A 23034-nucleotide genomic window follows, 5' to 3' on the forward strand; every position below is an offset into this window, starting at 1 on the left:
ATTTTTATCACGTTTTTTACATATATGTGAAAATGTAGCTTTAATTATTTTGAGATATTGCTTTAATATATTTAAACAAATATCTTAAAAATTGATATTTGAAACAAATTAGGTAGAAAACAAAAAGATGACATGCCTAGTAATTTCCCCCCTCAAAGCCCTTATGAAGGATCAAGTCATGGCATTGAAATCTAAGAAGATAAGAGGAGCTGCGATCATGAAAGATGCACCAGCTGAAGATATTAAAGGTAAATTGTAGTGAATATCAAACTTTTAAAAACATTTAATATCATAATTTGCCTCCGTGTCTTAATTAAACGTTTAAAATCATTTAACATTATAATTTGCCTTCTTTCTTAATTACACGGTACTCAATCATATAACAGATGGCTAGATAATGCTAGATAGTATACCCTCCCTCTCAGTAGTGTTGCACACAGCGGCGGATACAGAATTTTGTTTAAGGGACGGGGGTGGCACTTACTGCATAAGAGGTGTGCCGCTTCAGTGATTCTCTATATAATCAACCAAATTTTTCAAACAATAGGGGGGTGGGGGAGGCATGCCTCCAGCACCCACCAACTTAATACGCCTCTGCCACATGGCCCCAGACAGAAGCAAACAATGTGAATAGAACAGACCCAATTTTAAAAGCCTAGAGACAAGTTTATAGAACAAGACTTTTAATACCTTTTCACCAATCCTAGACAATATAATAAATACTATTTATATTTGTTGCAGCAATGAAAGATGGCAATGTGGACATAATATTTGCATCGCCAGAAATCCTGAAAGGGAAAACACTTGATGATCTACGGTTACTGGAGAGCCAGATTTGCCTACTGGTTTTTGATGAATGCCATTGTATTTCAGAATGGTTTGTTTTTTTCTTTAAAAAAAAAAACGTTTTAAAATTTCAGTATAAGTGTTTCATGTATATGATTAACTGTATTCTGAATTTCTGTCAGATATATCTCTTCTTTTTTCCTTTACCATTTTTTTTAATAAATATTCTGAAGATTTTTTTTTCTAATAGAAGACCCTTACCTTAACATTTGTTTAATTGATTGTTCCATTCAAGGATTGTACATGTTGTTTCAATATGATTTTTTTTCAGGGGCCTCGATTTCCGACCAGAGTACCGCAAGGTTGCTGATATCATCAGCCTCTTTGCAAGTTGTCCTACTCTACTTCTTACAGCAACAGCAACAGAAAAAATCCAAGAAGACCTGTACTGTCTACTTGCATTAGATAATGACACCAAGGTAGTTGCTGTCTTGCCTGACAGGTATGTGCCAAATTATTTATTAAGGTTGTTAAGCTTTAAGTGTGTTTTGTTTAAATGTGTAATTTTAACTTTTTTGTTGACTCCAGTTTCTATTGCTTTGTTATTGTCTCTTGACGTAAGACTTAATGTTGAATTTTGCAGCCTTTATGTTATTTCATTTCATCTTTGTTTACTCAGTAAACTTTTTTTCGCAGGCCAAATGTATACTTACATGTAGAGAAAAAGGTGAAACAAGATATTGGTGATAACTTGGCATGGCTGCTTGATCTAATAAAGGATAAACAGGAACTGACTCCAAAAACTATTATATACTACACAAATATTTACAATTGTAATTCAGTGTACATGTGGCTTATGGAAGAACTGGGAAAATGTGAAGAAGAAGAAAAATTGCAAAATCGTTTTATTGAAATGTTTCATAGTAGGACAGACACAAATACAGCTGATCGTGTATTGACTAATTTTAAATTACAAAATAATAAAATACGTGTTATTTGTGCAACAGTTGCCTTTGGCATAGGCATAGATATTCCAGATGTAGAATATATCATCCACTGGGGTGCTTCTGTGTCAGTCATGACATTTTGGCAGGAAACAGGCAGATGTGGTAGAGATGGCAGGCTTGGCTTATGTATTACATATCCATATGGCAGGTCTCTATTAGGCTCTGAAGAACAATTAAAATCAATATTAAAAGGTGATATTTGCTATCGCAGAAAAATCCTATCAATGTTTACTTTGAAAGGAATGGAGAAAGGCTTACTTAAAACAAAAGATTGTGAATCTGAAAAATGCTCATCATGCTTATCATTATACAATTTTTATTGATTGGCTATTTGCTAGTTTCTGTTTCGTAAGAGAACAAAAAAAAAAGTAAAGAAGGAGGCCCAATTATTCCACATTGTTGTGCCAATTTATTGCTGGAAGAAAGCTCTTCGATAGGTGACAATTAAAGGTGACATCTGGAAATACCAAATATCAAGTGTAAGAAATTCAAATGTTTTTGGGCCTTAAAGGTCAATGTGAAGTTTAATCTGACTATAGTTGTCAAAAGATATTACCTTGCATTAATTAGACGAAGTCTTTTTGATCTTTTTTTTACATGCTTCTCGATTCTTTTCCTCATTGCAATGGGATTAACTGTGGATGTGTTGAAAGAAATATCCCCAAAACCAGTGTGATATCTTGCTAATGTTGTTCGCTTACAGCAATCATTCTTTAACAAGCAATTAACGAGATGCTTTATATCATTATTTCTTTTAATTTCTTATCTACTTCTACAGTATTGTGTACTTGATATGCAAATTCTGTCCATAATCTTACCTAGTTGTTTTGCGACACCAACCATTACCCCATGTCTTGCCATGGTCTTTTCTGAAATGTTGCCCCAGCATCTTTCAGTGATTCTGAAAACAAAAAATGTTCATTTAATAATTGGTTAAACTAGAATTTTACTTTAATATACTTGTTGAATAGAGTAAATAGTAAAGTATGACATCAAAAGATCAATGTAGGATAAAAAAAACGTAAATAAAATAGTTTGGGTGTGGGGTGGGGTTAAACTGCTGACAGTTTTGTTTATCAGACATTGATTTTTACATATATCTATATTGGTCAAACAATTTTTCCCAAATTAAGTTAAGAGGGGGTAGGGGTAATGAAAAACTATGTGAATTAAGTTTTTCATCATCCCTCATTGAACTTTTGATGTCCCTAATAATGAGCATCTATACATTAAATAACTACTGTATCCTTGTGGCTGAGGAATATGATTATTCTTAAAAAAGAAAAGAAAAACCAAAGCAACCCTTGGGAGAATTTTCTTCAAGATTGGTTCTCATCCCTTCAGTAGACAAAAACTGTTGGCTGACCCCAATGTTCTATTTTTAGCCATTGGTAGGCATATTTTTCAATCAGCAGAAATGTGAACATACTTTTAAAGTAGAAACCATTAAGATGATTGTGGTCAAGTTTGGTTCCAATTCCTTCAGTAGTTTCAGCGAAGAAGATCTTTGTAACATATGAAATCAACGATTACAAAGTTCACCTTGTTCTCAATATTGTCAAAAGGTTCAACTCTCATGGTCACAGTGACCTTATTTTGCATAGATGCTGACCGACCATCACAGATGCATGCATATGCATGGTTGGAGGATTCAATCATAACTTGTTACTGATATATAAACTCGGATGAAAACTTTAATGTAAGTCAATGAAGCTGAAAATATAGGTCACAGTGACCTAATTCTGCTTGGATGCCAACAATCAATCACCTGTATGCAAAGTTTACTGATTATGAATACTTACTGAGATATACTGTGGACACTTTAAGGCGAACTAAAAGTTTACAATGACAACGACGACTAACATGATGACAAGAAATAATAATAGGTTAGAAGTAACTTATTAAAAAAATTTTTTTTACCTTTAAGTTCTTTATTAAAGAACTCCATTTGTAAGTCTATCTCTATATTACGATTGACACCCCCGTGGACATTGACTGTTCTGTTCTATGTTAGCTGCTTGTCTATTCTTAATGACAATGCACCATGTGTGTCCATCAATAATCTATGTCCACATAAAAAGTACTTTGTATGTCCCATTTTAAAGAACTCAACCATATCTTCTTTCCAGTACATTAACATCTTAGGTCCATTGTTGGATCTTATTGCCTTATGACGTATCATCTCTCCAATACCTCTCCAAAGTAACATCTGGCTATATCCATACACTAAATCATCTTTAACTTCAGAACTTGTTTGACTGACCTTGCAAACTTGACAACAGTACCACTCTTCAGAAAGAATTTCATCATTTGTAATGTCTTCCCCTATTGCACTTCTTATTGTTACACCTTATCATATCTTCTTCAAAGTCATTTTTACATACACAGTATTTATAAATGTCCTTTTGTGAGGTATTGGCATTTAAAATAGACACAGTATTTGATGGGAGGAAACACATTTCCACTATCTTTTCTGCAATTTCTGACAAATACAGAAGCAAGTCATCTTGTTGGGTTGGAGATCAGTGGGAATATCATCAATAGAAGCGCAGTCCATGAATTTCAATGCTGAAGCCACAATGTATGCTGTCGTTGAAAATCTAAGTAACTCAGTTGCTTCATTAAAGCATGCAGACACTTTCTCCTTCACATTTATTTGTCTGTATGAGTTTCTTATGTATGACAATGATCCAGCACTTCTAGCACTTTTTTGGGAGTAAAGAAGCCTAAAAGTATCCTGAATTTTTTTTTTTTTAAAGAAATCAGTTTCTCTTGTCCCGTTTTTGTATATAGATTAGACTTGGTTTTATTGTTTGCATTGTTTTACACTAGTCATTTTGCAATCTAATTAAAAACCGATCTCTCATCGCTCCTGATATGTCACGTGGGAGATCTAACGAAACCGACTTTGAGGTCACATGTGAGTGACCTCGTCGGTGTGTCTTTTTCAACCAATGAATATGAGTCTTCCACGATCTTGAAAATTTATCGTGAGGTGAAGGGATGTAATTCATTTTATTTACGACGAAATCGTCAGTCCAAATAATTCATAAACTTTTTTGATTGGCTTATCATTAGGTCGTCAACTCATTTGCATATTATTATAAATTCATAACTCCCTGTTCACTCACATGTGACCTCAAAGCGGGTTTCGTTAGATCTCCCACGCGACATATCAGAAAACAGGAGCGATGAGAGATCGATTTTTAATTAGATTGGTCATTTTGGGGCTCTTTATAGCTTGATGTTCATTGTGAGCCAAGGCTCTGTGTTGACTACCATTTTTTGACCTATAATTGTTAACTTGTATGGAGAGTTGTCTCATTGGCATTCATACCACATCTTCTTATTTATATGGATAAAGAATATAAGACAATTAAAAAAAACCTTAACGTATCTAACAATTTCAAGTCTCCCACAATGCTCATGCTTTATTTTCATTTCATAGGGTGGTTAAGGGTTATTTGCTTGCAAAGTGCTTTTTTTCACCATTTCTTTTTCATGTGCTTCCGTTCATATAGTTCATAACAGCAATATGCAAGCATTTTTTTTATGTTCTCTTCATCGTAAAATGGTTATTTCATTTCACGTTTTTTAGTGCACATACCCCCTTTAGGACCCTCATTAAAGTTTAACATATTACCTGTAGCAAAATTTCCCGCTTATGCCATTCTTGGATGGATGGATGAAGACCCTGTAACTGCTGCCAAGTATCACTTGCATTGATGCGAGCATCTTGAGCATCAAAGCCCCTTTCTACACTTAGTCCATCTCCAAATAGAGGTATTATCACAGGATTTTCATCTCTTGTACCAGGAACATATTGGTGGTAGTCTTCAATGATATCAACCATTTCTGCAATTCTTGCTTCATCTTTATCAAGGACTCCCAAGGGATCTGAAATTAAAATGAAAAGCGTGACAACTATGTAACTAAAGCAATGTAACTTTTTGTTTGTCTTGCTACAAGAAATAATGTTACATTATTGAAATATTCATGAATATAAACACAAAAAGATGTGGTTTTGTTGCCATTGAGACAACTTTCCTTTCTTATGTTTATACATACCAAATTGCTTTTTTCTAGACGAATGTTGCTCGTATAAATGGACACGAGAATCTTCATATTCCAAATTCTGGAAGCAAGGAATATTGGCAACCAAAACTTCTTTCACCTGCTGTACATAATCTAATCTGAAATATAAGGCAAAATCAATTTTAAATTAAGACGTTGACTATTTAGAAAAATTAAATGAAGAATTTGAAAATACTAATGGACACTAAGTTGACACTGTATGACGTTTTTACTGATTTGTGTACTATGCTGATTTTTTACTATGCAAGCAAAGACTCACTGAAATATGCCTGGTTTTTCCCGTTTGAATTGTTATACACTAATCATTGGACCCTTTAAAGCTGCCTGTTCAGTGTTAACCAAGGTCAGAGTTGAAGGCTGTACTTTGACCTATAATTGTTAACTTTAAATACATTGTAACTTAGATGGATAGTTGTCTCATTGACACTCATACCATATCTTCTTATTTATACTAAATGTCTAACATAAAATGCAATTACAAGTCTGACCTGTAACAAGAATTTGACAGGATGTCATACTAAAACTCCATTAATATTAGTACTAAATTGGTACTAAAAAATGTATGTACATGTAAATCCACAAGTTACTTACTGAAATTCATGGTGAACACTCAACAAAAACTTAAAGAGGATACAATTTAGAGGAAGGACTGGACAGATGAATGCACTAACACTATTAAAACAGAGCATAAAACTTACCGAAAACAAGATATTTTACATTTATCCTTCAGAAGCAGGAAAAATGAAAAGTTTTTTTTTCTTTCTCTGCCGTTCATGATATAAACTTAAAATTCATTCATGCAAAATATGAAAATCTGCAAAAGGTAGGACCTTGAACCTCAGCTTATCCACATTTTGACTTTTGAACTGCATATTTGTTCTTTTCATCTTGCTGACAACCTAAACATAAAAAAATGATAAAACATAATTGTTTTTTTTTGTTGGTACAAACAATTTTTTCCCAACTTAAAACGAAAACATCATCACAAAAAGGAGGTCATACTAACCTTCTAAATATTTAAACAAACCAAAATTATTTCAAATGTACTTGATTAAGAGCTTGTCATAATAGCATCGATACTCTTATTTTTGAAGACCATATACATATCTATTGCATACTTATATATTCCTTTGTACAAGAGTATGAATATTAAGATTGATTCCGAGGACTTTAATGTTAAATTAGCATGATTAATTTAACAGTTTCTCAGCTCCATGTGTACATTTTGAGAGAATCTTGCAAAACTGTATATTCGGATATTGAGAACATATTGTGAGGTTTTTATTAATGCAACTGAGAGCTGTATCCCATTCTCAGTTCTGATACATATTTATGAGCTGAAGATCAGTGCCGAAATTTTCTCACTGCATTGAAGACCCTTATTCAGTCAAAATGTGGATAAGCTGAGGTTCAAGGTCCTACTTTTTGCAGATTTTCATATTTTGCATGAATGAATTTAAAGTTTATATCATGAACGGCAGAGAAAGAAAAAAAAATTCATTTTTCCTGCTTCTGAAGGATAAATGTAAGATATCTTGTTTTCGGTAAGTTTTATGCTCTGTTTTAATAGTGTTTGTGCATTCATCTGTCCAGTCCTTCCTTCAAATTGTATCCTCTTTAAGTTTTTGGTGAGTGTTCACCATGAATTTCAGTAAGTAACTTGTGGATTTACATGTATATACTCCAAATTTAGTACTAATATTAATGGGGTTTTAGTATGACATCCTGTCAAATGCTTGTTAAGGTAGTTCAGGGGTATAGAAAAAAAAAATGACAGAATTTTCTTATACTTTGTGAAATTTAACTTTGAAGTATTGTTAATGAAAAAATGCAAGAAAAATTGAGGGTAACCGGCCATCTAAGAGATATTTTGACCTCTGAAAATGAGTGCAAATAGGTTATATAGAAATAGAGGGAAAATGGACAAAAAAACACTTTGATTGAATTTTCAAAGCAAAATAAATGACAGAAGTTGCTCATTCTTTCATACTGTAAAGCTTGATGTCTCTATTTTATAAAATTGAAATAAAATTTGGGGGTCACCGGCCATCCAAGAGATTTTTTTACCTCTGAAAATGAGTGCAAATAGGTTAAATATAGGGAAAACAGACATAAAATCTCTTTGATTGAATTTTCAGAGCAAAATAAATGACAGAAGTTGCTCATTATTTCATACTGTAAAGCTTAAAATGTCTCTATTTTATAAAATTGAAATACATTTTGGGGGTCACCGGCCATCCAAGAGATTTTTTGACCTCTGAAAATGAGTGCAAATAGGCTAAATATAGGGAAAACAGACATAAAATCTCTTTGATTGAATTTTCAGAGCAAAATAAATGACAGAAGTTGCTTATAATTTCATACTGTAAAGCTTAATGTCTCTATTTTATAAAATTGAAATAAAATTTGGGGGTCACCGGCCATCCAAGAGATTTTTTGACCTCTGAAAATTAGTACAAATAGGCTAAATATAGGGAAAACCGACATTAAAGATTGCATATTTTGGCGTTAATATTGAGTCACTGATAAGGTCTTTGCGTCGGAACTAAACACATTTATTCTAAAAACAGTTGTTGGCATGACACGGGTTATGTTCTTCTCATATAAGTTATGATGGTATGATACTAAACCCCTAACGGGAAGGATTGTGCCTGATGTACATATGATGAAATCATAATCTTTCAGTCAGTTTAATTGAAGTCTGGAGCTGGCATGTCAGTTAACTGCTAGTAGTCTGTTGTTATTTATGTATTATTGTCATTTTGTTTATTTTCTTTGGTTACATCTTCTGACATCAGACTCGGACTTCTCTTGAACTGAATTTTAATGTGCGTATCGTTATGCGTTTACTTTTCTACATTGGTTAGAGGTATAGGGGGAGGGTTGAGATCTCACAAACATGTTTAACCCCGCCGCATTTTTGCGCCTGTCCCAAGTCAGGAGCCTCTGACCTTTGTTAGTCTTGTATTATTTTAATTTTAGTTTCTTGTGTACAATTTGGAAATTAGTATGGCGTTCATTATCACTGAACTAGTATATATTTGTTTAGGGGCCAGCTGAAGGACGCCTCCGGGTGCGGGAATTTCTCGCTACATTGAAGACCTGTTGGTGACCTTCTGCTGTTGTTTTTTATTTGGTCGGGTTGTTGTCTCTTTGACACATTCCCCATTTCCATTCTCAATTTTATAAAATCTCTTTGATTGAACTTTCAGAGCAAAATAAATGACAGAAGTTGCTCATTATTTCATACTGTAAAGCTTGATGTCTCTATTTTATAAAATTGAAATAAAATTTGGGGGTCACCGGCCATCCAAGAGATTTTTTTACCTCTGAAAATGAGTGCAAATAGGTTAAATATAGGGAAAACAGACATAAAATCTCTTTGATTGAATTTTCAGAGCAAAATAAATGACAGAAGTTGCTCATTATTTCATACTGTAAAGCTTAAAATGTCTCTATTTTATAAAATTGAAATACATTTTGGGGGTCACCGGCCATCCAAGAGATTTTTTGACCTCTGAAAATGAGTGCAAATAGGCTAAATATAGGGAAAACAGACATAAAATCTCTTTGATTGAATTTTCAGAGCAAAATAAATGACAGAAGTTGCTTATTATTTCATACTGTAAAGCTTAATGTCTCTATTTTATAGAATTGAAATAAAATTTGGGGGTCACCGGCCATCCAAGAGATTTTTTGACCTCTGAAAATTAGTACAAATAGGCTAAATATAGGGAAAACCGACATTAAAGATTGCATATTTTGGCGTTAATATTGAGTCACTGATAAGGTCTTTGCGTCGGAACTAAACACATTTATTCTAAAAACAGTTGTTGGCATGACACGGGTTATGTTCTTCTCATATAAGTTATGATGGTATGATACTAAACCCCTAACGGGAAGGATTGTGCCTGATGTACATATGATGAAATCATAATCTTTCAGTCAGTTTAATTGAAGTCTGGAGCTGGCATGTCAGTTAACTGCTAGTAGTCTGTTGTTATTTATGTATTATTGTCATTTTGTTTATTTTCTTTGGTTACATCTTCTGACATCAGACTCGGACTTCTCTTGAACTGAATTTTAATGTGCGTATCGTTATGCGTTTACTTTTCTACATTGGTTAGAGGTATAGGGGGAGGGTTGAGATCTCACAAACATGTTTAACCCCGCCGCATTTTTGCGCCTGTCCCAAGTCAGGAGCCTCTGACCTTTGTTAGTCTTGTATTATTTTAATTTTAGTTTCTTGTGTACAATTTGGAAATTAGTATGGCGTTCATTATCACTGAACTAGTATATATTTGTTTAGGGGCCAGCTGAAGGACGCCTCCGGGTGCGGGAATTTCTCGCTACATTGAAGACCTGTTGGTGACCTTCTGCTGTTGTTTTTTATTTGGTCGGGTTGTTGTCTCTTTGACACATTCCCCATTTCCATTCTCAATTTTATAAAATCTCTTTGATTGAACTTTCAGAGCAAAATAAATGACAGAAGTTGCTCATTATTTCATACTTTAAAGCTTAATGTCTCCAATTATAAAATTGAAATAAAATTTGGGGGTCACCGGCCATCCAAGAGATTTTTTTACCTCTGAAAATGTGTGCAAATAGGCTAAATATAAGGAAAACAGACATAAAATCTCTTTGATTGAATTTTCAGAGCAAAATAAATGACAGAAGTTGCTTATTATTTCATACTGTAAAGCTTGATGTCTCTATTTTATAAAATTGAAATAAAATTTGGGAGTCACCGGCCATCCAAGAGATTTTTTGACCTCTGAAAATTAGTGCAAATAGGCTAAATATAGGGAAAACAGACATAAAATCTCTTTGATTGAATTTTCAGAGCAAAATAAATGACAGCGGGGGCATCTTCTGTGTCCCTTTGAACACATTCCCCATTTATTTTTTTAGAAGTTACTATTAATTAATAATAATTTTAATCATGACTGTATGACATTTTATATTTTAATATTTTATGATGGATTTAAATGAGCAGTAATTGTTGCATTAGAAATTTAAATTGAGATCATTGTTGGAATAGGTGATAGGGGGGGGGGGGGGTCAATTTTTCTTATTTCATAATCAGAAATTAAATCTGAATTTCTTCAAATATTTTTTTTTTGAAAGGATTAATATTCAACAGCCAAAGTGAATTGCTCAATTTTAAGCCAAAAAAATTATTTTAAGCTCATTAGACCACATTCATTCTGTGTCAGAAAGCTATGCTGTGTCAACTATCTAATCACAATCCAAATTAAGAGCTGTATCCAGCTTGAATGATGTATCCATACTAGCCCAAACCGTTCAGGGTTTGAACTCTGCGGTTGCATAAAGCTGCGCCCTGTGGAGCATCTGGTTAATATTTTGCTTAAACCATGATTGTGACAACATATGAAAAGTGTGAGCTGACAGTCTGCTAAGTTTTTATCCATAAGTCTCATTCTGACTTTCTATCTGACAGGTTTTTATGTGTCAATATTTGTGTTTCAATATAAAAGGAAGATGTGGTATGATAATTGATTGTTAATGAGGCGACTCTCTGTAATAGACCAAATGACACAGAAGTTAATAGCTACAGGTCAAAAGCCGTTATCGCATAGTTAGCTGTAAAAGGCCCTTCAATGAGTAATGAAAAACAATTCAAAGGAGAAAACTGAAGGCATTTTAATGTACAAAATGATGCTCCCCAAAAAAATGTGACACAACAACATAAGACAACCACTGTCTGAATAACAGGTTCATGTTATTGGGATAGGCACATACATAATGTGATGGGGTTAATGTTTGAAGGTGACAACCCTTCCCCTTAACCTGGGACAGTGGTGTAAATTGGTACAACATATGGGTTTTATCAATTTGTATTATTCATTTGTGAACTCTGAATCTAGCGAAAAGTAGATTATCGGTGTCATCCTGGTTTGCCCACTTTTAATTACATGTATATGTAAACATAGAGGGAATTGTTGTTTTAACAATTATAGTTTATTTCTGAATTATAGTCATATTTTTTACCTTATATTTTACCTGTAAAATTTAAAAAGAATATTATATTCTGCTATTAAATCAAGGAAAATGTGCCAAAAAATTCTATATTTTATATATATTTGACAGAATAATGTATTTTATCAAAAAAAATAGGAAAAATGTACTAAAATGAATAAATATTTCAATTTATCAACAAATATTTTTAATTATTGGTACATTCTGAAAAAAAGGTGAAAAGTTAAATAATGAAACTAAAGATTAAATAGAATAAATCTCATTTAAATATCTTTAAATTTACTCAACTTATTTTTTTTTAAATTTCAATACAATACAATGTTTCAAAATTTAGTAAAATATAAAATTATCCAATAAAATTTAACAACTAGAATATAAATGCAACTGTTCAGTAGCCATTGATCAACAACACCAGTTACAGCTTCAACCAGAAACACTATCTATTGACTACGAGACAGCAACCAACAACGCAACACAGACAGTATGTCCAGGGGTAACCGTGAAAGGCTGCTTCTTCCACTTCACCCAGTGTATATGACGAAAGGCACAGAAATATGGACTACAGTCCTATTATAAAGAAAATGAAGACATTTCTTAACTGATACGACGAGCCGCAGTACTACTGGTACCTCTTGTTCCACCCTACCTTGTTGACGATGTTTGGCTAAACACTTTAGAAGACATTAGAGAAACTGAAAACATACCCGCTACAAGTTCATTTACAGATTACGTGACAGAGTTTTGGGTTGAAAACTACCGCTTTCTATGGAACCACTATTACACAGAAGGACCCCGCACCATGCACAAATCACCTGGAAGGATGGCACAACAAACATCAGAAGCGACTCAAACACGCCCACCTAAACATCTACGAGATCATTGAGCTACTGAAGAAGACAAAAGCACTAACAGAATGCAACATTATCCAGTATGCAGCAGGAGGAACCCGCTCACCTTTAAGACGACCATACAGAGTAATAGACACCAGACTCATATACAGATACCAACAAGGACCCATCAACGTGGTAGATTACTCTGACGCAACATCCCATCTTCTCCATTTGAACTGAACAATGAAGTTAATTATTGTTAATTGTGACTTTGCAAATATATTAAATGTTTTGTTACTTTTGATGTATATATAAAATATTGTATTTTATCCTTTTACATGTAGTGCCCTTATTTACTTTTCTGTGTTTCATTGATTTCCTTATGCAATGCATTTATAAAATTAATAAATTTATTAATAAGATTTAATCATTCAGCATTAAATCAATTTAATAAATTGAGAATATCGTCTGCTAAACTAGAGTTAACTTTTCTTTAATTTTGACTGACTTAAGCGTCTTTTGTTAACCTACATTTTTCATAAGCGGTTTTCCCGCTTTTATTTGGTATAAAATTGCATGCTTTTCGTGATTTGTTCATTGCGTGATTTGAACTCTGAAGGAACACAAAAAAGACAGGTAGATTCGGACATAAGATAAGTACATAATGTTTTATTGATAGTTAGATTAGTTACTGCAATTGTATTTTCCGAATTATTTTTATTTCTGTAATTTGTAAAAGAAATTATTTGATTTTAAATGAAAGTTATTTCTTGCAAATAGTTCGATTCATTAATTCAAAATTTCTCTCACTTGAATAGCATATTACACGGAACAAACTATATTTTAATAATAATAGTTATGTTATAGTGTGCACACTTATATTTCATTGACTAGCATTAAAATTAAATGCTTTACTACAGGTGATATATTTTGTATATATGATGGTTGCCCTTCAATGTTTTTATCTTGGACATTAATGAGAAATTGTCGATGAATGCAAATTCGTTGGCCGGTTGATACATAGTTGAACTGTCCTAATAAATCCATGACAAAAAATTGCCAAAATTCAAACTTACTATTTGTTGTTTTTTATTATGATCATATATTAGTTTGTCTTACAATTTGTTCACATTTGTATAACGAAGGTAATCTGGAGTCGTTGGAAATATTACGAGGGATTTCAACGAATTTGGGTTATCTTTTATCTGGTATATCGTATTCCTAAATTGACTTCTGTTGGTTTCTTTCGAATATTTAATAAATAAAGTTTGCAATAAAAGAGTACTCAGTGTATAAATGAAAATCATTCAGAAACTAATGAACACAAAGACACTTTTATAAGTCAATATCATGTTTTAGTTATTTGCTGTATATGTATGTTGAATTAATTGATATTAAATTACTGATAAAAAATATTTGCTTTTTTTATAATTTTGCTATACAATAAAACAACCTGAATATTTGGAAAACACTTACAAACTATAATTAACCTAAGTTGGAACAGACTATACAATTGTATGCTCATTAAACCTTTTGTCTTTTTTGTTTTCATAACTAATAGATAATTGGTAGAATTAAAAGTGGGCAAACCAGGAGTAAACCAGATTATCACAGATAAATTTGCAGAATGAGTTGTATGAGTAGTCATGATAGTCAGGATTCTTGTCTTACAACCTTTATGAAGCAAGAAAAATGTGACGATGTTTGTATGTACATAAAAGCCTGTCATAAAATTAAAGATTTCAGTATATTCCCATTTTACAATATATTTTGTAACTGATATTTCACATGTTGTTTTTCTTTTCTACTGTAGGATAGTAAGTGGTTCAAATATACATGTATGCCTCTTGAGACTAAAATTACATGCAATAGAAATCAGCCCCAAAAAGCAAATGTTAATAACTACAGCTGTAGTATGCATTTTTAAATGTAAATACAATGTATGTGCTAGGGCCTAAATTGACCCTGAATTATTTCAAGTGTTTTTGACCTAAGACTTTTGAATACATAATGTACTATTAAATTATAACATGTAATATACTATGCCATTTGTAATTTCCTTTCTATTTAAAGTACAAATGGGAGGATTCAGAGGCTGCCCTGGGAAAAATTTGGTTAATAATATAGGGAATCACTAGAGCATGACCTGAGCGGGTCCCCTCTTAGACAGTCAGTGAACCCCCACTTATGAAAAATTCCGGATCCACCACTGGGATTATTTATTCAACAAAAACATTCACGAGTTTTAAATTACTGGAAAATATCACATGTTCATACAAGCCCCCTCCCTTTTCATTCAAAAACCTCCTAAACATGCTAAAAGGCACATACTCATACATTTTTATAATTTTGACTTTTGAATAACTTTTATACATTCGACATGTCTGATACATGTACATCAAATTAGTCTTTAAATTTTTTTTGTCTATAATATATCTCTTATAAATGCCATGAAATTTGGTCCACAGGCTTTTAATTTAGTAAGCTCTGGTCACACAAAATTGGTTAAGATCAGTTAATTACTACTATCCTATTACAAATGTATATAGGAACATAGTTTATTTATTATCATTTGATTTTATCTTAATTTACAAAATATAAACTCTTGTGTGAACATTACACATCTTACAATTTTTTTTCATACACCTTTAAAAAATATGCCTTAACATGCTTAAAGAGGAAGTATTTTAAGAGTTGAAATTATACTGTAACTTTTGATCATGAATGGACCAGCTGAAAAAGGTTAAAAAATGTCTGAAGCCATCAAAAGAATAAAACACCCACTTAGCGCAGGGGTAATTTTTAAAAGTTTGCATTTAATGTCTTTAACATGTTAAAGAAATGCACTTCGAATTACTCTGTAAAGACCTAACAAGCTTTTAAATTTAGAAAAAAATCATTTTATGACAAGACCCCTTTTCCTGTGTAGGTAGTAAAAGTTTTGTTTTTCTCTCATGAAGGTTCTGTAGGATCAAAAATATTATAGGAGGGTCAGGAAAAGTTTAAAGAATAGAGAATAATGCATGTAATGTTCACAATACATTTGTAAATAAAGAAAATAGACAAAAAATAACCGGGTGTTAAATTATTAGAATTACAGAAAAATGGAAAAAACAAAAAAATAAATAGAGATAAATGGTATAAAGAATTAGATAAGAATGAAATGAAGGACCCTCCATACAGACCATCGGTAAGAAAGGTGGTTTTGTGAAATGATTCATTTTTTAAAATAATTTATACAGACTTTTACAGTCTAGATCCCGCTAACATGTTTAACCCCGCCACATTATTTATGTATGTGCCTGTCCCAAGTCAGGTACCTGTAATTCAGTGGTTGTCATTTGTTTATGTGCTACATATTTGTCTTTCGTTCATTTTCTTATTTAAATAAGGCCGTTAGTTTTCTCGTTTCACTTGTTTTACATTGTCATATCAGGGCCTCTTATAGCTGTCTATACGGTATGGGCTTTGCTCAATGTTGAAGGCCATACGGTGACCTATAGATGTTAATGTCTGTGTCATTTTGGTCTCTTGTAGATACATTGAAGTTGTCTCATTGGCAATCATACCACATCTTTTTTATATAGATGGGATATGTTCTAAATTTTAAGTGTGCATGCTTATTTAAACCAAAAATGTAACAACTGGAATCCGGGCAAAATCAACTGCATTCGCGTTCGAATAATCCAAGTTTACAACAAGAAAATTCTGTTTGCATATAACTCCTTGACGGGAAGATAGATAGATAGATAGTAATTATATAAACCGCCTACTTTCATGATTCGTGACCTTTTCTCCCAGAAACACAAATGGTCTGAACCCTATGCAGATGACATTTCTCAGGTCCACAAATTTTCAAATCTATTACATGATAGACTATTACATGATAGAAGTACCATGAGCTATGCCTATGGTTAACTTACATATATAATTTTATTTTCAGCCTGAAAAGGGGCGGGGGTCATTGTTTTGTTGTTCGACACGGATATTTTTTTGAAATTATTTCCGCTATTTTTACGCTTACATATTATTTTTCAGTGGTCGTGAATCGCTCTTTGATCATGTATATTCAATTCATTAGTACTTTATACTTTTCAGTTTAAATTTCCCCCTTTTATGATTTGTTTACATCCATCTTTCGCCAGTTTGTCAGACCTTTTCTAGTGTAAGACAAGAGTGAAACTGCTTCATAAGCTACCAAAATGAAGATCGTTATCTATAATTTCGATCTGCATTACAGTATTCATGAAAAGCAGTTCACGTGTTCGATTGATATGAGCTATTCTCTCGTCATTCTTCTCCTACGTCAAATAAAATTGAGAATGGAAATGGGGAATGTGCCAAAGAGACAACAACCCGACCATAGTCAAAACATGCTCCATATTTATTTTTAGAACGGAAGTAATATTTCGACAATGACAATAGTAACAATAAACTTTATTAAGTTTTAAAATGGCATTTAAAAGTTATTCAACTCTTTCTCAATGTATTTGAATAAAAAAGATTATTTAAATGATCATATTTTATTGTTATGGAAAATTACGACAATGTACATGACTTACGATATCATTGCGCAACTTTATGCGCAGACAGCGCGAAAATTTAAACCCCCGAACTACCTTAATCATGTTTATGTTCCAGAACATATGAGTATTTGGACTGTACGCGTACAGTCTGACAAATTTTAAGAAGTTGGTCAAGTTTATTAGAAACAAATGTACATTACAGATCAATATAACTGAAATCGTTAATAGATTAATACAAAAAGTTTAATTGCAGTTGAAATAAAAACACATGTTTCGTCGAGCTGGTACTAGACAGTACAAGTATACTCAAATGGTCTGACTATATGCATATGGCCAGACTGTAAGAGTATACTTATAAGTTCTGGACCTTTAACATGCGGTCAAAATACTGATATGGTCTGGAACATTTATACATGTCTTAAAATTAATATCAAACACATTGGTGTTTGTGAACTTGGTAATAAGTTATTTGATAGAACTATAATCATGATAATGTTTTGAGATTATCAAAATAAAACATATCCCATTTTTACTTTTAATAAAGAAGAAGATTATTGATGTATGTATAACCGTATATAAAAATGACACAGCAAGCCAACAACACAAAAAATAAGGATAAAGCAATACATTTTTCTGTATCAATGTTATAATTTCCAATATGTCCAAAGAATGAAATAAAACACAAGTTGAACTCAATCAGAACTTCAAAAGCTTAAAGAAATATTGTTTCTGTTGTCTGCGTTTTGTATAATATATTGCAAATTCTTGTGAATAATGGAATGTTATTATATAAATTGCCTAAAGTTTTACCATTGATCTTTATATATATCATACATACATTATATATATTACTTGGGAAAATACCCAAATGATATAAAGAAGAATAAGTTAATTGATTGTTATATAGTATTAGAAAAGGAAGATGTGGTATATTGCTTATTTGACAACTCTCCATCAGAGACCAAAGGATGTAGAAGGTTAGCAACTGATGAAACTGGACAACCTTTAACAATCAGTAAAATCCATACCGCATAGCTATTTTTATTGAAAATCATATTATGCTACATGTATGCAAACAATTTTGTATAATACATAACTTCAGATTTTATTCTTTTTCAGAAGGATTGAAATTCATCACCTTGAATATATGGAGAAAACATAGAAACAAGACAAAAGTTGTCTCAGTTATTATTTTCATCACTCGGTCAATGATTTGAAGTTCTTTTAAATACCAAAAGATATTGAAACCACAATAATGTCAATGTTCTGTGCTGAATGACCAAAAAGGGGACTATACGATCACACAATGCTGAATGATAAGAAACTATTAATGTTTTGTGTGGAGGGATATTGTGAAAAAAAAAATAGATTTACTTAAATAGCTACTAGTATGTTAAACCTAATGATAGGGTTTTTCATTGATTTCAAATGGTAAATAATTGTGTTTCAAGAAAGTATTCTATAATTCATAAATAAACATATATTAATACTTACATTATCTGCTTTGTTGTTTAAAAGTTTAGTTTTGAACAGTTATAGAACAATATGTTGAATTAACATTTCCAAAGAAAAAAAGATATTCCATTAAAAAGATTCACCTTATAACAATTTACTACCAAGTAGAATACATTGTAACATACACATTACTGTATATTTATATCTATATATGTATAATTTGAATCCCATAGGATTTTATTTTGTCCCATGGGATAATTATAGTCCCATGGGATTTTGTTTGTTCCATGGGACAACAAATATCCCATGGGACTACAATTATCCCATGGGACCAAATAAATCCCATGGGATAATGGTCAATCCCATGGGATTTTGCCCTGTCCCATGGGATATTGAAAATCCCATGCTTTAATAAATCAAATAGCAAAATAAATATAATAGTCACAGTAGAAAACCAATAAAATTATTGAATTCCATGTAATTCCGCACATTTTGGTTATATACATGACTCTGACAGTCTGTAGCTCTTATTTGAGGCGGCGGCGGATTTGCAAATGAGTGTTTTGCAAATTAAAAGTGTCCAGTGTTGGTTCCATACATTTTTAGTGCTCTTTTATGAAAGAGCAAGACAATTTAAGTTTTAATGCTAAGCTATTGTGTTACATACCCATTTGCGTACTTGTTTGTGTAAGGTTGACGATACTTCAATTGGTGCAGTGAGCTTGATTGCTTGTACTTGTGACCTCTGTGTATTTGCTTTTTCAATTACGTTTTATGCAGAGTTCATTGTTTTATGCTATGACACTAAACTCATGCTACTTCCGTAAATATCGTCACGGCAGTTTGTTTGGAGCTTATTATAATTTTGCAAGTTAGCCTAATCGCTATAATTCTCAGTATTTTAATTTATGCAAGTTTACCTTGTTTGCCTTATGTTAACGGTATAAAAAGGATATGTCTCTCACCTATATCGCAACCCAATGCTTATTTATTACGAACCAATTTACCTGTCTTTGCCCGTTTGGGTAATGTGGACGATATTTTAATTTTTGCAGAGGGCGTGGTTGTTTGTACTTATGTACTCTGTGTATTGTTTTTTCAGAGGTTGTGGTAGCTTGATCTATGACCTCTGTGTACTTACTTTTTGCAAATATGGTAGTATGAAGTGGGTATTGTTTTATGCTTCGTCATGAAACTCATGCTGCTTTTTTTGCAGAGGTCGTAGTAGCTTGGTCTATGATCTCTGTATTGTTTTATGCTTCGTCATGAAACTCGTGCTACTTTTTTAGAGGTCGTAGTAGCTTGGTCCATGACCTCTGTGTATTTGCTTTTGTAAATTTATTATGTAGTGGGTTCCGTTTTATGCTTCGTCATGAAACGCATGCAATTTTTTTTGCAGAGGTCGTAGTAGCTTGGTCTATGATCTCTGTATTGTTTTATGCTTCGTCATGAAACTCATGCTAAACTACTTTTAAATATTATTTCGTCATGGGGATTGGTTTGGAAAAAATTAATTTTGTAATCAATTCTTTAGCTACATACAAAATTGCCAGTATTTTGAGACATGTAGCCAGATTGACATGTTTGTCAGCTTGTAATACATGTTTTAATGTATTATTTTAATTATCTTTACTAGTATAATTCATGTATAGTTTGGGTTGCGATGAACGTAATTGATAATTTTTATATATATACTGATGATATTTTGAAGTTCATACTCTTCATTTAATACATGATAAAAAAAAATCTTTTCTGTTAAATGGTGATTATTAAAGAAGAGAAACTATGATAATTTAATTATCGCATATTATTCCTTAACATGCGTTATGTTTGTGGTCCTTGAGTAAGATCAAGTTTGTTTTTTAATGGGAATTTAATTTTATCCATTATTTATATTCTTATTTGTTTATTTCATGCTTTAACTATGGACAAAGAGGGCTAAGTATGGCATTCATCTACGAAAGAACTTTCCCCATTGAAGGAAATGTGCAATAAAGCGTGATATCAACAACTTACATATAATTTCACTTGTCAGCGGTATGCCATAGTTCCGATAATACAAACATACGAATATTGATGGGTTACTGTTTCACTGACATTAATGACACATACGTAATTTTGAGATTAGAATTTTGATCCAGAAGTGCGAGTCGTTTCAACATGGCTAACCAAAGCCTAATTTAACTGTTTTATAAATACAAATTTACAAAATACGACCTCGATCATTATTTTGATACACAACTGGATCCCAGTTACAATGAAAGCTCAAATCACCTATTGTTATTCCACCATCTCTTTAAAGTTGCCTATGTCGTTAATTGACAAGGACTCTCGTAACTTAAATACAACACTTAGTTTTAGAGGAAGGAAAATAAAACAAACAAAGACTTCTGCCGCAGTTCATGGATGGAATGGTCCTAATAGTATCCGTGATTCAAGGATTGAAGTCAAATGCGTTTATGGAATTTTACAGCTTAAAAGAATAAATTTAGTATCAGAACTTTATACTTCAGCTGTTGCGGGTCAGTATTACATGACAAAACATTTATGATCTTTATTTCATACAATAACAACTGTCTTGTTTTGGGTCACCATTGCCTACCAAACGTTTTATGATTTTTATTTCATATAATTACAACTGTCTTGTTTTGGGTCAGCATTGTCTGCCAAAACATTTTTTGATTTTAATTTCTTATAATTCATTTGTAATTACAACTGTCTTGTTTTGGGCCAGCATTGCCTGCCAAAACATTTTATGATTTTTATTTCTTATAATTACAACTGTCTTGTTTTGGGCCAGCATTGCCTGCCAAAACATTTTATGATTTTTATTTCTTATAATTACAACTGTCTTGTGATGATAGTGATCTGGCGGCTACGGTGTTAGCTAACTTCTTAATTAAAGGGAAACTTCGCAAAAAAATCAAAAATTGACATTATGTTCATTCTGTATAAAAATGCTCAAATTCATAGATATTAAAGTTTTATTCGGCTAAATAAGAGATCACCATCGATTTTAAATTTAGAGTATCAGTTCTCTGCGTTCGGCCATTTTGTCTTCTTTCCCGATTAATAACAACGATATGTCTATAAACCACAAAGGAACATCATTGCCTGCCAAAACGTTTTATGATCTTTATTTTATACATTACAACTGTCTTGTTTTGGGTCAGCATTGCCTGCCAAAACATTTTATTATTTTTATTTCATATAATTACAACTGTCTTGTTTTGGGTCAGCATTGCCTGCAAAACGGTTATTATTGATATTTCACATACGATTTGTGTCTTTATTGCCGCCATCCTGCCGATGCTGTCGTTACACATTGTTCAGACTGTCAATACCTTTATTATGTTTTTTAATTAAATGGCTCGGTTAAACTTCCTGTTTGTATACATGGATTGTTCGTAAATCATGTTATGGTTTTTAATGTTGCCTATCTAATTCATATTAATTATTCATATTATATATATAAAAAGACTTGATGGTTTATTCCAATGTTGTACTAAATGCTATGGTCTTTAGAGGTAAATCCATAACAAAGTTTTATATTTAACTAGACTGGTTATTAACTTTTTTTTTTCTTCTTTTGGTTAAATGTTTAAAGTATGTGTCAAAAGCTATAAATATTTTCTCGGTTAAAACTTACATCTTTTAACGTTCATCGCAATTAAGGTATAGTTAGTTTTCTCGTTTAAATTGTTTTACATGGTCATTTTGGGGTCTTTTATAGCTGACTGCTATATCGGCTTTGTTCTTTGTTGAAGGCCGTGCGGTGACCTTTAATTGTAAATTTCCGTGTCATTTTGGTTTCTTGTGGTGAACTGTCGCATTGGCAATCATACCACATCTTTTTTTTTATGTTTATACAATTTCGATTGAAAAATGTCAAGTGTAGTACATGTATGAGAATCAATTGCTCATTATCCCTTACAGAAATAGTCAGATACAAAACTTCGTATTTAGAAAGGAACCAGGGCTTCTTAAAAATGTACTTTAGTTTTGTTTAAATTTTTAGGATTAAAGATACAGTTTCGGTTAATTAATGTACTAATTGTCTGTACTAAAATATATAGAGGATTCTTTCTTAAATGTCTGGATGTAAAAAGAAATATGAATTCTGAAACATACTTAACGACAATTCTATTGTAATTTAATTGCTGTGATCCTGACTGGAATAAGATTTACACCTTTAATCATTTTTACCGGTAAGAGATAATTAAAAAGTAATATCTTGGTATATGATAATATGAACTTTCAATATTTCTGCTAAATGTGGAAACGTTTTACATGATAAAGTGATATTTGTTTGGTGTACATATATGTGAATGTCAT

At 32.2% G+C, this 23034-nt stretch overlaps 2 protein-coding genes and 1 pseudogene across 2 annotated transcripts in view; 1 reads left to right on the forward strand and 2 right to left on the reverse strand.

The window, feature by feature from the left end:
- Positions 1 to 23034, reverse strand: part of LOC143043031 (uncharacterized) — a 266075-nt gene that overhangs the window by 7771 nt on the left and 235270 nt on the right. The window lies entirely within an intron of this gene.
- LOC143042913 (uncharacterized) lies at positions 41 to 2585 on the forward strand. The gene is made up of 5 exons (XM_076215421.1): positions 41 to 248; positions 742 to 877; positions 1118 to 1288; positions 1483 to 1709; positions 2572 to 2585. Exons 1-5 carry the CDS (start codon positions 128 to 130, stop codon positions 2583 to 2585), a joined length of 669 nt encoding a protein of 222 aa, XP_076071536.1. The 5' UTR covers positions 41 to 127.
- LOC143042914 (uncharacterized) lies at positions 2636 to 6489 on the reverse strand (annotated as a pseudogene).

Source organism: Mytilus galloprovincialis, chromosome 8, assembly GCF_965363235.1.
Source record: "Mytilus galloprovincialis chromosome 8, xbMytGall1.hap1.1, whole genome shotgun sequence".
In the NCBI taxonomy this organism is placed as follows: domain Eukaryota; kingdom Metazoa; phylum Mollusca; class Bivalvia; order Mytilida; family Mytilidae; genus Mytilus; species Mytilus galloprovincialis.

Excerpts from the sequence above, each read along its gene's own strand:
- LOC143042913 (XM_076215421.1), top strand. The coding sequence starts at position 128 with ATGACATGCCTAGTAATTTCCCCCCTCAAAGCCCTTATGAAGGATCAA. Across the intron at positions 878-1,117 it reads TGCCATTGTATTTCAGAATG|GGGCCTCGATTTCCGACCAG; the intron begins GTTTGTTTTTTT and ends ATTTTTTTTCAG. Across the intron at positions 1,289-1,482 it reads GTTGCTGTCTTGCCTGACAG|GCCAAATGTATACTTACATG; the intron begins GTATGTGCCAAA and ends TTTTTTTCGCAG.